Source organism: Pogona vitticeps, chromosome 3 (assembly GCF_051106095.1).
Source record: "Pogona vitticeps strain Pit_001003342236 chromosome 3, PviZW2.1, whole genome shotgun sequence".
Lineage (NCBI taxonomy): Eukaryota > Metazoa > Chordata > Lepidosauria > Squamata > Agamidae > Pogona > Pogona vitticeps.
Genome location: NC_135785.1, coordinates 63240462 through 63254629, shown reverse-complemented (window position 1 = coordinate 63254629; position 14168 = coordinate 63240462). Strand labels below are relative to the sequence as shown.

Genomic DNA, 14168 nt, shown 5'->3' with positions numbered 1-14168 from the left:
GCAAATACATATTTTAAGGCAGTGGTCCCCAACCTTGGGCCTCCAGATGTTCTTGGACATCAACTCCCAGAAATCCTGGCCAGCAGAGGTGCTGGTGAAGGCTTCTGGGAGTTGTAGTCCAAGAACATCTGGAGGCCCAAGGTTGGGGACCACTGTTTTAAGGCATGCTAAAGGTTCAGTGCTATATGCCATCAAATATCCAAACAAAGCTGTGCTCTCTATCACATGATTTGATTGGTCTCATTGAGTGGGCTCCTGCTCAAGTTCTGGAATTATGAGACAGAGGGTAGAAAATCTCATATTGCTTTTTTTCTTCATTGAATAGGAAATAACTGTATACATTTCTATTTTCTTAGTGAAGTGGAAGAAATGTGTGAGAGAGTTCTAGTCTTTTACTCCCTTTCTTTCATTCTTTTCTGCTTTCATTCTTTTCTAATCTCATTTTCCCTCCTTTCCCCCCTTCTCTCCACCATTTCTTGTCTTAATTTGCCACATAGCTATGCATTTTCTCCATTTCTCTCTGTAGTAAGTACATGCAATATAGGTACAGTTTGTTGTGTTAATCATGATTCATTGCATCTGCATCCCTGCCCTTGAAAGAATGAGTTTGTGGCAAGGGAATTTAAATCCCAAACAGATCCCAAACTCAGAGTCCTGCCAAATGCACAGCTGGTTTCTATTCTATTTCGGTCTTTGCCATTCGCCTGGTTTAACCTCGCTCACCGATGCCAAGTGCAAAAAGGGCACCAGTAGGCTCCAAGCAATTCTGGGTGACAGCACCCTAGTCCATTTGTAAGACTGCATGTCCAGTGAACATGAAGATGTGCTTTGTTGTCTTACCAATTATTCAAACAAATGGAGCCCTCAGAGTAATAACGATCATACTGGTGGTGTGTGCCACTAGGAAAGGAGCCAGAAGGTATTGTGGGGGAGGGGATTGAAAAATGGGATTGAGAAAAATTAGGGAGAAGGGCAAGGAAACAAAGGATTTAAGATGCACTCGAATTAGTGCTGCAACCACTTCACTTATTAACCAAAACATTTCATTTCAAACACTTTCAGAAGTATTGAGCCACATAATGGTTCTGTAAAAATGTTTAATGCATTAGTCAGATTTCAAGATACAGTTAGCCAAGCAGCATAACAAAGCAGTTGCTGATGTACTCATCTCAGCAGATATTAGCAGTATCTCCTTTTGCATAACACAGGACATTCCTACAACTTTCCTCTATGGTGAGGTGGATTTCCATTGAAACCTCAAATAATTATTTATTGTAACTAGCTGCTTCCAAGCTTTGATCAAACACTGTGTTTGCCATAATGAAAATGCAGTTTCAAGATATATCAGTGTCTGACCCATGTCTTCAAAAGGTACAGGTGAGATTTACGTGATGATAGTTCAGAGAACATGGTGATTCAGAACACTTGCCAACAGCTTGCCCCCCTCCCCCTTTAATTCAGTATGTTTGAACCTACAATAATCAAGACAAATCTGACATGTCAGAAGCATTTCTAGGAACTGTGCCATATGTTCCAAGTCCTGGTGAGAATGATCTGTTTAAGATAACACCATTGCTGACCTTTAACAGAGATCACTCTGTTAGTTTTTAATAGAAGATAAATCTAAAAAGGTGGTGGTAGCTGAACATTAGAACTTTTATTTGAAATGGACTGCTATATACTGAAATCTGTGACACATCTTGCTATGTTTCTACAAGAATCAAGAAGAATAAAATCATCTCCTCTCATTAATGGAAATAAGCTGCAGTGGAAAATTCTGAAATGCAGATCATGTTCATAAGGTGCATTGTAGGACTCTAAGACCTCCCTCCCCAGAAAATAGCCAAGCAACTAATATATTCTTAGAATTAAATAAACAAAGCAGGATCAGTATCTTATTAAGATTTCACTAACTGGATGGTTCCACCAGTGTAGTAATAAAGGATCAACCCACTTGCACAAGTTTTTTTGTGCAAACACATGCAGGATTTCTTCATGAAGATTAGCATTTGCATGAGAGCAGTATTTGTGCAAATAACATAACCTTATGTTTTTGTACTGGTAGGACTTTATGCTCAGAAGCAGCTTAGTAGGACATCTACCTATGATGGCAATTTTTAGCATAGTTACCCAGGAGCAAATGCTATTTAAATCAGCAGTATTTATATCTCAGACACTTTTAACAGTAGATCTTCAGCCAGCATTTCACTTTTATTCACCAGCCTAAAGTATCTCACAAAGTATTATCATTTTAATGTATTCTCGAAGGCTTTCACAGCCAGGATCTGATGGTTGTTGTGGGTTTTTTGGGCTCTTTGGCCGTGTTCTGAATGTTGTTCTTCCTGACATTTCACCAATCTCTGTGGCCGGCATTTTCAGGGGACTGGAGTAGGAACTCTGTCCATGCTCTGTTGCTGTTTGTTGGTTAGACTATCCAACAGAGCATGGACAGAGTTCCTACTCCAGTCCTCTGAAGATGCCGGCCACAGAGAGTGGCGAAACATCAGGAAGAACAACCTTCAGAACATGGCCAAAACCCCCAAAAAACCCACAACGATTACCATTTTAATTGACAGAGTGAAGAAAAAGCTCTGCCAAAGAAAATCAGTTTACAATCTTTCCTTAATTATCTTTCTCATTCTCAGACTTCCTATATATGACCTGTATAGAATCTGTCACAAATAATGATAAATTTTGAAAATCTTGTTATTCCTGTCATTTACAGCAATGTTCTAGATGATGATATCACCACATTCCCTGTTTATCACACCATTGGCTTCTCTGCTGCAACTCTTCTTATTCATGGAACAACAGCTTGAAAATGTTACCTTTTGAACAACAGTGATCAGAATCCTCAAGCAATTAGCTAGGCTGACTGGGGGATTCTGGGGATTCTAGTTCAAAAGGTAACATTTCCAAGCTTTGCATAAAACTGAACAGTTCCTTCAGCATAAGGAGACACATTTGGCAAATGCTTGAAAATCAAAACTTCTGCTACTGTTCGACTGTACCATATACTTTCAGCTAAAGACAAGAGTTACTGTATGTAGTAAATGTCTGAGAACTACTAGCAAAAAATGTGGTAAAAGTGGCTGCCCTTATATGTACCTTGGATTTGATTATGATAATAAGAAAGAACTCGTGATTTGGTATCTTAGATTGCTCCACCTCCCAGAGCTCTCCAGACAGCTCTTCTTGATATTAGCTTCCCAGAATTCATTCTGAACCTGTTTTTACCTGTGTTATCTGTTTCATGCAATCACTGCTTTTCACTTATTGATATGTCCATTTATATTTAAGTATCTTTACGCATTTGCCATTTACATTCCACAACAAAGAATCTTATATTGCTTCATGGAAGGCAACTTAATAAGTGTTCAGTAGTGATTCCAAGAAGGCAAAAAAAAATATTTTCTAAAAATCTGGAATACTTCATTAACGTTCATTCTTGACATGTGGAATGCCCTTTATGGGAAGACTCACCTAGCACCAGTTGTGGTGTCTTCTAGACACCAAAGACTTTTGTGCCTGCCCTAAAACATATGAACCTATTGGCTCGCTAGTAGTTGTTGATGGCAATCTGTTGCATTACGTTATAAGAGCTCATTTTATGTCATTTTACAACTGTTGTGAACTGTCCTAACAATTTATAAATTAAAAGATAAACACTGAAATGTTTTAAATAAAAATAAGTTATTAAAGATGAGACACATGAAATGAAAACTAAGCTTTTGAATGATGTGGTTTTCACACTGTTGTTGCTCCATGTCTACCTTTTTAAGATCAACCAACAATAAAATAATTGTAGGGAAATGTGACCAACTAGTGATAGTCCCCTGAAGAAAGAAAAAGTGTATGTCTCTTTTCTCTACCGATACTTGTTACTTATCGTACAATTTTCTTCTTTCTTAATATTTCCATGAAGCCAAAATTAAGTGTTGACTTTGTCCAAAGAACATTGGAGCGAACACTGTAATCTATCAGTCCTCTGTTTTTTCTCATGTTGTATACACCAAAAACAAACAAACAAAAAGAAAAACTCCTGCAGTACAATATTTACAATCTACAAATATCCAACGCAGCACCACGGCTTCTCTGGGCTTAAGTGCTTTGAAAAATAGGTTAGCAATAGTCATCTACCATTTAACCCAATATCTATTTTAGATGTTCCTGATCATGACAAGAATGCCTTTGACACAAAACTTTGTCCTGGGAAAATGTGAAGTTGACACAGAAGCATGGAATTCATCTTGCTAGATCTCCCAGTAATAACCATTGCTAACTAATCCTAATTCAAGTGTTGGTGCCATAAATCATCAGGAAACTACTTTTATAATTAGAATCTTTCAGTCATAGATAGAAATTTAAAATTCAACATTCAAGCAAAGAGAGCATGTAAGATGCCTCATAATTTTGCTTTTTGTGTGTGTATCTGTGTATGCATACACATGTGGATGTGGTACATGTGTGTTTTGCAGATATTTGATATTCCACTGGAGAGGCATAGATTAGATGGAATGAGGCAGTTTTGGGAATAGTACTAGTTGTGAAATTCTGGAGAAGGTAGCCAAGCAATAATACAAGAGCAATATAATCCCTTCCATAAAGATGTTGGTATGCACAAACAGGGTATTTATACTCATGGTGAAGGACTCTCTTTTCTGTTGTTGCTGCTGGCAATTGGCAAGGAATAACAGTCTGACCATGTTTGTCACATTGACTATGTGAAATGAGGTTGTTCTTCTAATCATAAACCATGAACCAGGATCACATAATTGTTTTAGGTAGCTTAAAAACATTTCTATCACCAAGGTCTTTTGTCTTGCCTGTGTCAGAATTGTCAAATTCATGTGAGTCCTTGAGTCCTCATTATTTAGCCGAAGACTTTGCTCAATGAATGTTCTGTAACAGAAGTATTCAATATATATATATAAATAAAGATAATATTCAAAATTCTCTCTCTCTCTCTCTCTCTCTCATACACACACACACACACACACACAGAGAGAGAGAGAGAGAGAGAGAGAGAAAGAGAGAGAGAGAGAGAGAGAGAGAGAGAGAGAGACAAGCATCAGTTGTCATAGCTAATCATGCATCAGTCACATGTTGAATTGTACAATCAAGATGCCTCCTGGCACTTTGTCAGGGTCAATGTGTAAATTGTATTAATTATTTCTAATGTTATACTTACATATATACTTAGTATATGGAAATGTTGCACAAATTAGTGTCCTCCTTTGTCTTCTTTCTTGTCAACATAAAGATGGTCATCCTCATTAACCTGCTTCATTTCAAACTGGATAAATTATCTAGTACTTCTCACTGCACAGCAGTACTATCTTGCCTAGCTCTATACACTTCTATACATGCCCTTTCTAATCTCAGCCTTCATTTGATTTCTTGGCATTTGTCTTCCTTTGGTTTGATGATTGAACTGATGTATCAAAAATCTTTAACAATTTCAAATTCTTCATTGCTTAAAAATTATCTCGTTGTTTTGATTTTGTCTTTTTTATTTCAACTGCAGGCCTACTTTGGCACTTTCTTCTTTCATCTTCATCAAGAATTATTTTAAGTCATTGTTGCGCCTCATGGCGCAGTGGTTAAAACTGCTGTACTGCAGCCAAAACTGTGCTCACGATCTGGGATTCAATCCCAGGTAGCAGCTCAAGGTTGACTCAGCCTTCTATCCTTCTGAGGTTGGTAAAATGAGTACCCAGCTCGCTGGGGGGAGGCAATGTGTAGCCTGCATAATTAACTTGTAAACCGCCCAGAGAGTGCTTGAAGTGCTATGGGGCGGTATATAAGCAGCACGCTGTTTGCTTTTTATGCCAGTAAAATGCTTTTTATGCCAGTAAAATGATATCATCTTGTATTACTGACATTTCTCCCATTGGTTTTCAATCCACCTTCACTTGAATCTACTCCAGCTTTCTGTATGATATGTTCGTCATACAGATTGAACAGATAGGGGGATAAAATAACATCCTTGTCTGCCACCTTTGCCTACAGAAAAGTATTCTGTTTCTCTTTATTCTGTTCTAACAGTAATTTTTTTTCTTCTACAGAGTATTGGTTATGCTTCAGAAGCATCAGGTGTTGAAGCATTCCCATTTCTTTTATCTTTACATGATCGACATAGCCAAAGGCATAGTCTGTTCTTCTTCTAAAATTCATTGGTAAGTTCCAGTATATAGTGCACATTTACAGTATGATCTCTAGTGCTTCTTCCTTTTTGGAATTCAGCTTGAACACTGGGCACTTCTCTGTCTGAACAGGGTAAAACTTTTCTTGCAACACATTCAGCGTCACTTTGAGAGCGTAGGAAATTAATGCAATGGTCCTTTATTTTCTGCACTCTTTGGCATCTCCTTTCTCATGCACTGGGATGTATATTGAATGCTTCCAACCTGCAGGCTATTGTTTTGTTTCAATGCTTTCTGACATATTCTTGTAACGATTCTGGCAGATCCAATCTCTGGAGCTTAAATAGTTCTGTGGTTATTCTGTCTACATATGGTGATTTATTTTTCTAAGTGCTTTCAGAATCGCAGCTTGTGGCACAGAAGTTAGGATGAAAATTTTGACAGCCTTGTTGTTGTTGTTTAGTTGTTAAGTCATGTCCGACTCTTCATGACCCTATGGATCAGAGCACGCCAGGCCCTCCTATCTTCCACTGCCTCCCGGAGTTTGGTCAAATTCATATTGGTTGCTTCGATGACACTGTCCAACCATCTCGTCCTCTGTCGTCCCCTTCTCATCTTGCCTTCACACTTTCCCCAACATCAGTCTTTTCCAGGGAGTCTTATCTTCTCATGAGATGGCCAAAGTACTAGAGCCTCAGCTTCAGGATCTGTCCTTCCAGTGAGCACTCAGGGTTGATTTTCTTCAAAATGGATAAGTTTGTTCTCCTTGCAGTCCAGGGGACTCTCAAAAGTCTCCTCCAGCACCACAATGGAAAAGCATCAATTCTTCAGCGGTCAGCCTTCTTTACGGTCCAGCTCTTACTTCCATACATCACTACTGGAAAACCATAGATTTGACTATGCGGACCTTTGTTAGCAAGGTGATGTCTCTGCTTTTTAAGATGCTGTCTAGGTTTGTCATCACTTTCCTTTGAATTTCGTGGCTGCTGTCCCCATCTGCAGTGATCCTGGAGCCAAAGAAAGTAAAATCTGTCACTGCTTCCATATCTTCCCCTTCTATTTGCCAGGAGGTGATGGGACCAGTGGCCATGATCTCAGGTGTTTTTTTTTTTTTTTGATGTTGAGCTTCAGACCATTTTTTGCACTCTCCTCTTACACCCTCATTAAGAGGTTCTTTAATTCCTCCTCACTTTCTGCCATCAGAGTGGTATCATCTGCATATCTGAAGTTGTTCATATTTCTTCCGACAATCTTAATTCCATTTTGGGATTCCTCCAGTCCAGCCTTTCGCATGATGTATTCTGCATGTAAGTTAAATAAGCAAGGAGACAATATACAGCCTTGTCGTACTTCTTTCCCAATTTTGAACCAATCAGTTGTTCCATGTCCAGTTCTAACTGTTGCTTCCTGTCCCACATATAGATTTCTCAGGAGATAGATAAGGTGGTGAGGCACTCCCATTTCTTTAAGAACTTGCCATCGTTTGTTGTGGTCCAAACAGGCAAAGGCTTTTGTGTAGTCAATGAAGCAGAAGTAGATGTTTGACATCCTTGTGGTAAGTCAAACTTAGTCCTGGAAGAATCTGGTACAAGCCAGTGAGACCAGGATATTTGTATTTAAGACCCATTTTCTGCTAACTAAATCAGCTTACAGTGGAACAGTGAAGGTCTGTCACAATCACTTACACTGTGCTTCTTCTCCATTAAGAGCACTTGCACCCTTTAGCATGTAGAATGTTTGAATCTGGGATCCGACGTATTGTCACTTTCACCTTTGAAAAAAAGAAGAGAAAACAAGATGGTCACAACATTACATTTTATGTTTACAGCCTCATATCATGAGTTTGTTAAGATCTTGCTTAGCAACTTTATATTTGCAGATTGTAAATACAGTCCTTTTCTCTCATTCACCCCACAATATAATTTGCAGACTTAAGAGTATCTAGTCCTAGTGATTTAGCCTGCTAACAGCAATGAATTATGCTGCTGGACAGGTTTATGAAGTTAGATTGTATGTTATCTGTAGCCTGATGGGAAGCAATGAGAAAATCCAAGGGCAGCAAAGTTTTACAATGACTGATCTTGAGTACTTTTGCCAGCAGGTATAGAGCCCTAGCATACATTGCAAACAACCCATTAGATGAGGGAATTCTTTAAGAGCTCTTAGAGTTTGTTTTACATAGGAACAGGTGTTTTTCTCACCTCCTGTAACTTGCAAATTAACTTTCTTTGTTTTGAGATGTTTCTTCATGGCCTCAACACATTCTTTCTTCTTTTTTTGCAAGTCTGATTTCTCAATCTGTTGCCTCAGTCATGATCTTGGTTCTAACATATAGTTTTGTCATGCCAAGAGATAGCTGAAAAGCCCCAACATTGCCGCTACCATTGCTACGAAGGTTTGGGGGACAACATGGTAGATCTAGGGGGACGTGGTGGCGCTGCGGGCTAAACCGCAGAAGCCTGTGCTGCAGGGTCAGAAGACCAAGCAGTCGTAAGATCGAATCCACATGATGGAGTGAGCTCCCATCGCTTGTCCCAGCTCCCGCCAACCTAGCGGTTCGAAAGCATGCAAATGCAAGTAGATAAATAGGGACCACTTCGGTGGGAAGGTAACAGTGTTCCGTGTCTAAGTCACACTGGCCATGTGACCACGGAAGATTGTCTTCGGACAAAACGCTGGCTCTATGGCTTGGAAACGGGGATGAGCACCGCCCCCTAGAGTCGAACACGACTGGACAAAAATTGTCAACGGGAACCTTTACCTTTACCTTTTATGGTAGATCTATGCAGTGACTAATATATCTGGCTGGAAACTGAGTAATGAAATCTGCAAATAGACCTAAGTTGAGGCCCCAGCAGTTTATAAAAATGCTCTTGGGGGCACAACTCCTTCTGGCAGCTGGCTCTCTGGAGGTACTGTAGTGCCAATGCTGAGAGGCCCGTTCATTCCAGGAGAAGCCTGTAATGACACAGCCTTAATGCAGGGACAGCAGCCCCTGCTTTAGCCATCCACACCAAGGGCTGAAGTAGATGATAGGAAGAGGCAGTTATCTTTATACTGTATATGTGTCTGCCCTGCACATACAGCAGGGTGGGATTTAGGGGTCTAGTTTTATTTATTTTATTTATATGCCGCCCACAATACCCAAAGGTCTCTGGGCGGCATATGAATAAAATAAATAAAATAAATAAAAACAGACCCCTAAATCCCACCCTGGTACATGAGAAACACGAACCAACTCTGGCATTACACCAGAAGGAACGTAGGCAGGGGGAAAATGGTTTACTTCACTGGAACCCAGCAACACAAAGCAAGATAGGGGTATCTTTTGTTGTTTTCACTTCCACATTTCTTTTCATGTAAACAATAGACACTCCCTGCTTAATGTAACAATGGTTTCCTTGAGGTATAGGGAGTGCAGAGCAGTTTGTCAGACTACGATCTCCACATTAAACATAGCAAATACTATTAGCAGCTCATGAGAGGTTTGGAAAAAGCTATACCCCACTTTGTTGTTTCAATCTACTGTCTCTGTGATCAGGGATGAATCCAGAATCCAAAACACAAAACTTCATCTTCCTATCAGTGGAAGAGCCTACTTTTCAGCCCTGTATAAGACTTGCATTGCAGCCAAGATTAATTGGCTCTCATAGACTGCATTATGTGTCAACACTATATTTGCCTCCTCGGTAGTTAGAGTATTCATAAATACTCCATGAAGCCAGATTTTGTTTTGCTGCCTTTATCAACATTAAGGCCATTTAGAATATTTAAAGAAACATATTTACTCAAAAGCATTCTCTCCTCTATAATTTTCCAGAAATCAAGCATTAGAAAAAATTCCATGGCTAAAGTCCACTTAAACTGAAACTGGGATGTTATTATGGGAGAGGCATCCTATCATTTATTATCCTGGTGGGAAATTAGTAGCTTCATAGAAGATTAGATATGTAAAGGTAACGGTTTCCCTTGACATTTAGTCCAGTCGTGTCCAATTCTAGGGTGTGGTGCTCATCCCTGTTTCCAAGCCATAGAGCCAGCGTTTGTCCGAAGACAGTTTCCATGGTCACGTGGCCAGCGTGACTAGACACGGAACGCCATTACCTTCCCACCGTGGTGGTACCTATTTATCTACTTGCATGCTTTTCGAACTGCTAAGTTGGCAGGAGCTGGGACAAGCAGTTTGAATTTGGATTTGATAGGAGACAGTTAATGACAGAACACAGAGCAGTTGGTTATACCTTTGCTTGGAAGATTGTGTCTGAACAAGGTCTAGATTTAATGCTCAACAGATTAATTCCCTGCTTGGTCCCGTAACCCTAATAAATTAAACAGGTGGATCTTACCTCTTTTCTTGTGGATCTACTTGTGAACAAAGAAATTTCATCTATGCTCTTGACATGCAGGTCATTCACAGCCATTATATAGTCCCCTTGATGAAAGATACATCCTAAGTGATGCTGATCATTCCACTGGGAGATGCTGTGTTTGGTAAGAAAAAAAAAGAAAACAAAAGCACAAACTGCACAAAATTGCCAAACTACTTCCCTACCTTGACACTGGGTTCCGCACCATGTCGGTCCATGTGCTGGCAATCTCAAGATTAGACTACTGTAATACCCTCTATGTGGGGCTGCCCTTGGGACTGCTACAGAGACTGCAACGGGTCCAGAATGAGGCAGCTAGACTTCTGAGTGGGGTTAGAAAATACCAACGTATCTCCTCCACACTGGCTGCCTTACACTGGCTACCTGCTCGCTTCCATACCAGTTTTAAGGTGATGGTATTAACCTATAAGGAACTAAATGGTTTGGGACTTTGATATCTGACTGAGCGCCTCCTTCCAGTTAGGTCTGCCCATCCTATAAGATCATCACAGGCAGGACGGCTGAGACTTCTGACCCCGAGAGAGGCCCAGAAAACAATGATTAGAAATAGGGCCTTCTTGGCAGTAGTGCCACAATTATGGAACTCTTTTCCACCCACAGTCTGCCTGGCCTCTTCACTAGGCACATTCAAAAAGCTACTACCATGTTTTCCCCCAAAATAAGACAGCATCTTATATTAATTTTGTCTCCGAAAAATGCATTAGGGCTTATTTTCAGGGGATGTTTTATTTTTTTCATGTACAACCATCTACATTTATTCAAATACAGTCCTGTCATCTTCTTCTGGTTGCTACACAATGGTGGAGGGTGGGGTTTCACTTAACTGGGGCTTATTTTGGCGGTAGGGCTTATATTACAAGCATCCTGAAAAATCATACTAGGGCTTATTTTCAGGTTAGGGTTTATTTTCAGGGGAAAGGGTAAAAACCTGGCTATTTAGACAGGCCTTCCATGAACAAACTATACTCTGATACAATAGTCTCCAATAATATAACTTCTATCATACTGCCATGCTCCATGTTTTTATTTTTGTATGCTTTTAATTGTATTTATTGTATTATAACTTTACCCTCACTTCACTTTATGATTTTTTTATTTTACCCCTATGTATTAATGTTGCTATTTGCTATTTTGTTTCTCTGTTGTTTTCTGTTATTTGCTGTAAACCGTCCAGAGTGGCCTTGGCTGCTAGATGGGCGTCATAGATATCAAATAAATAAATAAATAAACGAACTGCTTAAGGTTCTTGCTCACCATTGAGATTATTTCTGTTCCGCAGATGTTGATGCTACCGTTCCATTAAAATATATGTAGTTTCCAAGCAAGGAGGTATAGCTTTGGGTTATACTGGTATCTGGAATTGTGTCCCTGCACTCTCTTAGTGGGCTCAAGTTCTTGCCCTAGTCATTTGCAGAGTGAAAACTAGAATTCATAAAGAGTCCATAATCCTGACTCTCCCATGGACCTGTTAAAATCATGTGCCATCAAGTCAATTCAGACTTACGGAGACCCTTTTCAGGGTTTTCCAGGTAGTGAATACTCAGAAGTAGTTTGTCATTCCCTTCTTCTGAGAGCATCTTGGACTGTGCAGCTTGCCCACGTCCACATAGGCTGCATCTACTCATAGCAGGCACAGTGGGGGAATCGAACTCCCAACCTCTGGCTCCACAGCCAGAGCTGTACTATCCCCTGAACTATCCAGCCAGCTACAGACCTGTCCCTTTACTGTAAAATAACACTTTGGGAGTGTTAGGCTGGGAAGAAAAGTGGGGAACAAATATTTTCAATAAATAATTGAATAAATAAACCTGTAGCCAAATCCAACAGTTGGAGATCAGTCCAAACCTCAAAGTACTGTATATTGTCAGCTCTCCCCCTCCCTCAGTAAACAGTGATTCAGGTGGATCATAGGTTGAAACGGGGGGGGGGGGAGGAGGCTAGGATTATGACTTCTCTTCTGCACCAATCCTTTCAAATTTTCTTTGTAAAATCTCCCCCCCCCTTTTTTTTTCAGGGGTTTTGTTATGTAGACTGTAAAAAAGTGGGATCAGTACCTTACACAAATTTAAGAAAACCCAAATAATATAAAGTAATGGTATTTGATCCTGTGGCTTCATCTACATTCCCCAAAGCAGGTGGAACTAAATGCCATGTTACAAAGCTGGAAAGAACACCATGGATTATCCACTCCTGTCATATACCCTGAGCCAATATGCTGTCTAGTTTAACAATCTTTTTTTTAAAATCCCCAGACAGAAAAAAAAATATCAAATAGGATATTCTACAATATTTGAGTGCAGATTGCTCCTTTGCCTGCAAGAGCCTCGTGGCACAGTGGTTAAACCGCTGTACTGCAGCCAAAACTGTGCTCACGACCTGGGGTTCAATCCCAGGTAGCGGCTCAAGGTTGACTCAGCCTTCTGTCTTTCTGGAGGTTGGTAAAATGAGTATTGGGGCAATGTGTAGCCTGCATAATTAACTTGTAAATCGCCCAGAGGGTGCTTGAAGTGCTATGGGGCAGTATATAAGCAGCACGCTTTGGTCTCACAGGCCATTAACAGTTAGATTTCCTATTCTGTCACTTAAATCCATTGCTTCTTGCACTTGTCTTCTATTTCTTTCTAGTATTTTTAAAATATTCAGATGCTTTGGTTGGGCCTCCTTGATCATGAGGCTACCAAAATAAATAAGCCAGTAAACATTCTGTGATGAAAGGCCCATCTCTGAAACTGATTGAGAAATGTTTCTTCTCATCACTGAAAGTGCAAGAAGAAAATGACGTCTTGGGTACAGAGGAACTGCAGCAGGTATGTGAAGTACATCAAAGGAGAGCAGAGAGAGTCAGTCTTGCAACAGAGGAGTTAAGAGTGCACAGTGGAAGGCACAGCAGGAGACAAGCTTTAGATGCTGCTGATCGGTAGGTAGTCTGTCCTTTTGGCCCTCGCTTCTATTCTTCATGCACTGATATTAATATTATGGGGCAATTGCTAATTGTCTCACTGCTTATCGATTCTATCAAATCATGAGACAGAAATGGTACCCCAGGCTTCTAATTTTCAGTACTAAAAATACAATTTCCACACATATTCTACACATTCAATAGGCACTCTGGAAGTACATAGTGCATCTATCTATCTATCTATCTATCTATCTATCTATCTATCTATCTATCTATCTATCTATCTATCTATCTATCTATCTATCTATCTATCTAGCTAGCTAGCTAGCTAGCTAGCTAGCTAGCTACCTACCTACCTACCTACCTACCTACCTACCTACCTACCTACCTACCTACCTACCTACCTACCTAAATAGGACCCAAGGTAGCTTGCATCACTAAAAGACCAATATTAAAAGCTAAAAACAATGAATATACAAATACTAAAAAGGACTAAAGAAATGGTAAACAAAAGCAATACTAAAAACACATTTTAAGTGATTGATAAGGCACAACAAGCAATTTAAAAATCCTAGTCAGGCAGCCGGTCACTGAGGAAAACCTGTCCTGAAGAGAAAGATCTTTACCAGCTTGCAGAAGGACAGCAAATATGGGGCCATTCTGGCCTCCTGTGGAAGGGAGTTCCAAAGTCTGGGAACAGCAACAGAGAAGGGCCTCTCCTATGTCCCCACCAAC

General features: G+C 40.0%; 1 protein-coding gene across 4 annotated transcripts in view; it reads right to left on the bottom strand.

Annotated features, from left to right (window-relative positions):
• Positions 1–1083: 1083 nt before the first annotated feature.
• The window catches only part of PLEKHS1 (pleckstrin homology domain containing S1), a 43340-nt gene continuing 30255 nt past the window's right edge, over positions 1084–14168 (bottom strand). For all 4 annotated transcript variants that reach the window (XM_072995525.2, XM_072995527.2, XM_078389563.1 and 1 more), the window contains 3 exons: positions 10493–10628; positions 7832–7917; positions 1084–4902 (listed from right to left, as the gene is read on the bottom strand). In XM_072995525.2, the coding sequence (XP_072851626.2) occupies positions 7849–7917; positions 10493–10628 (205 nt within the window). In that variant the 3' untranslated portion in view covers positions 1084–4902; positions 7832–7848. The remainder of the gene's footprint in view (positions 4903–7831; positions 7918–10492; positions 10629–14168) is intronic.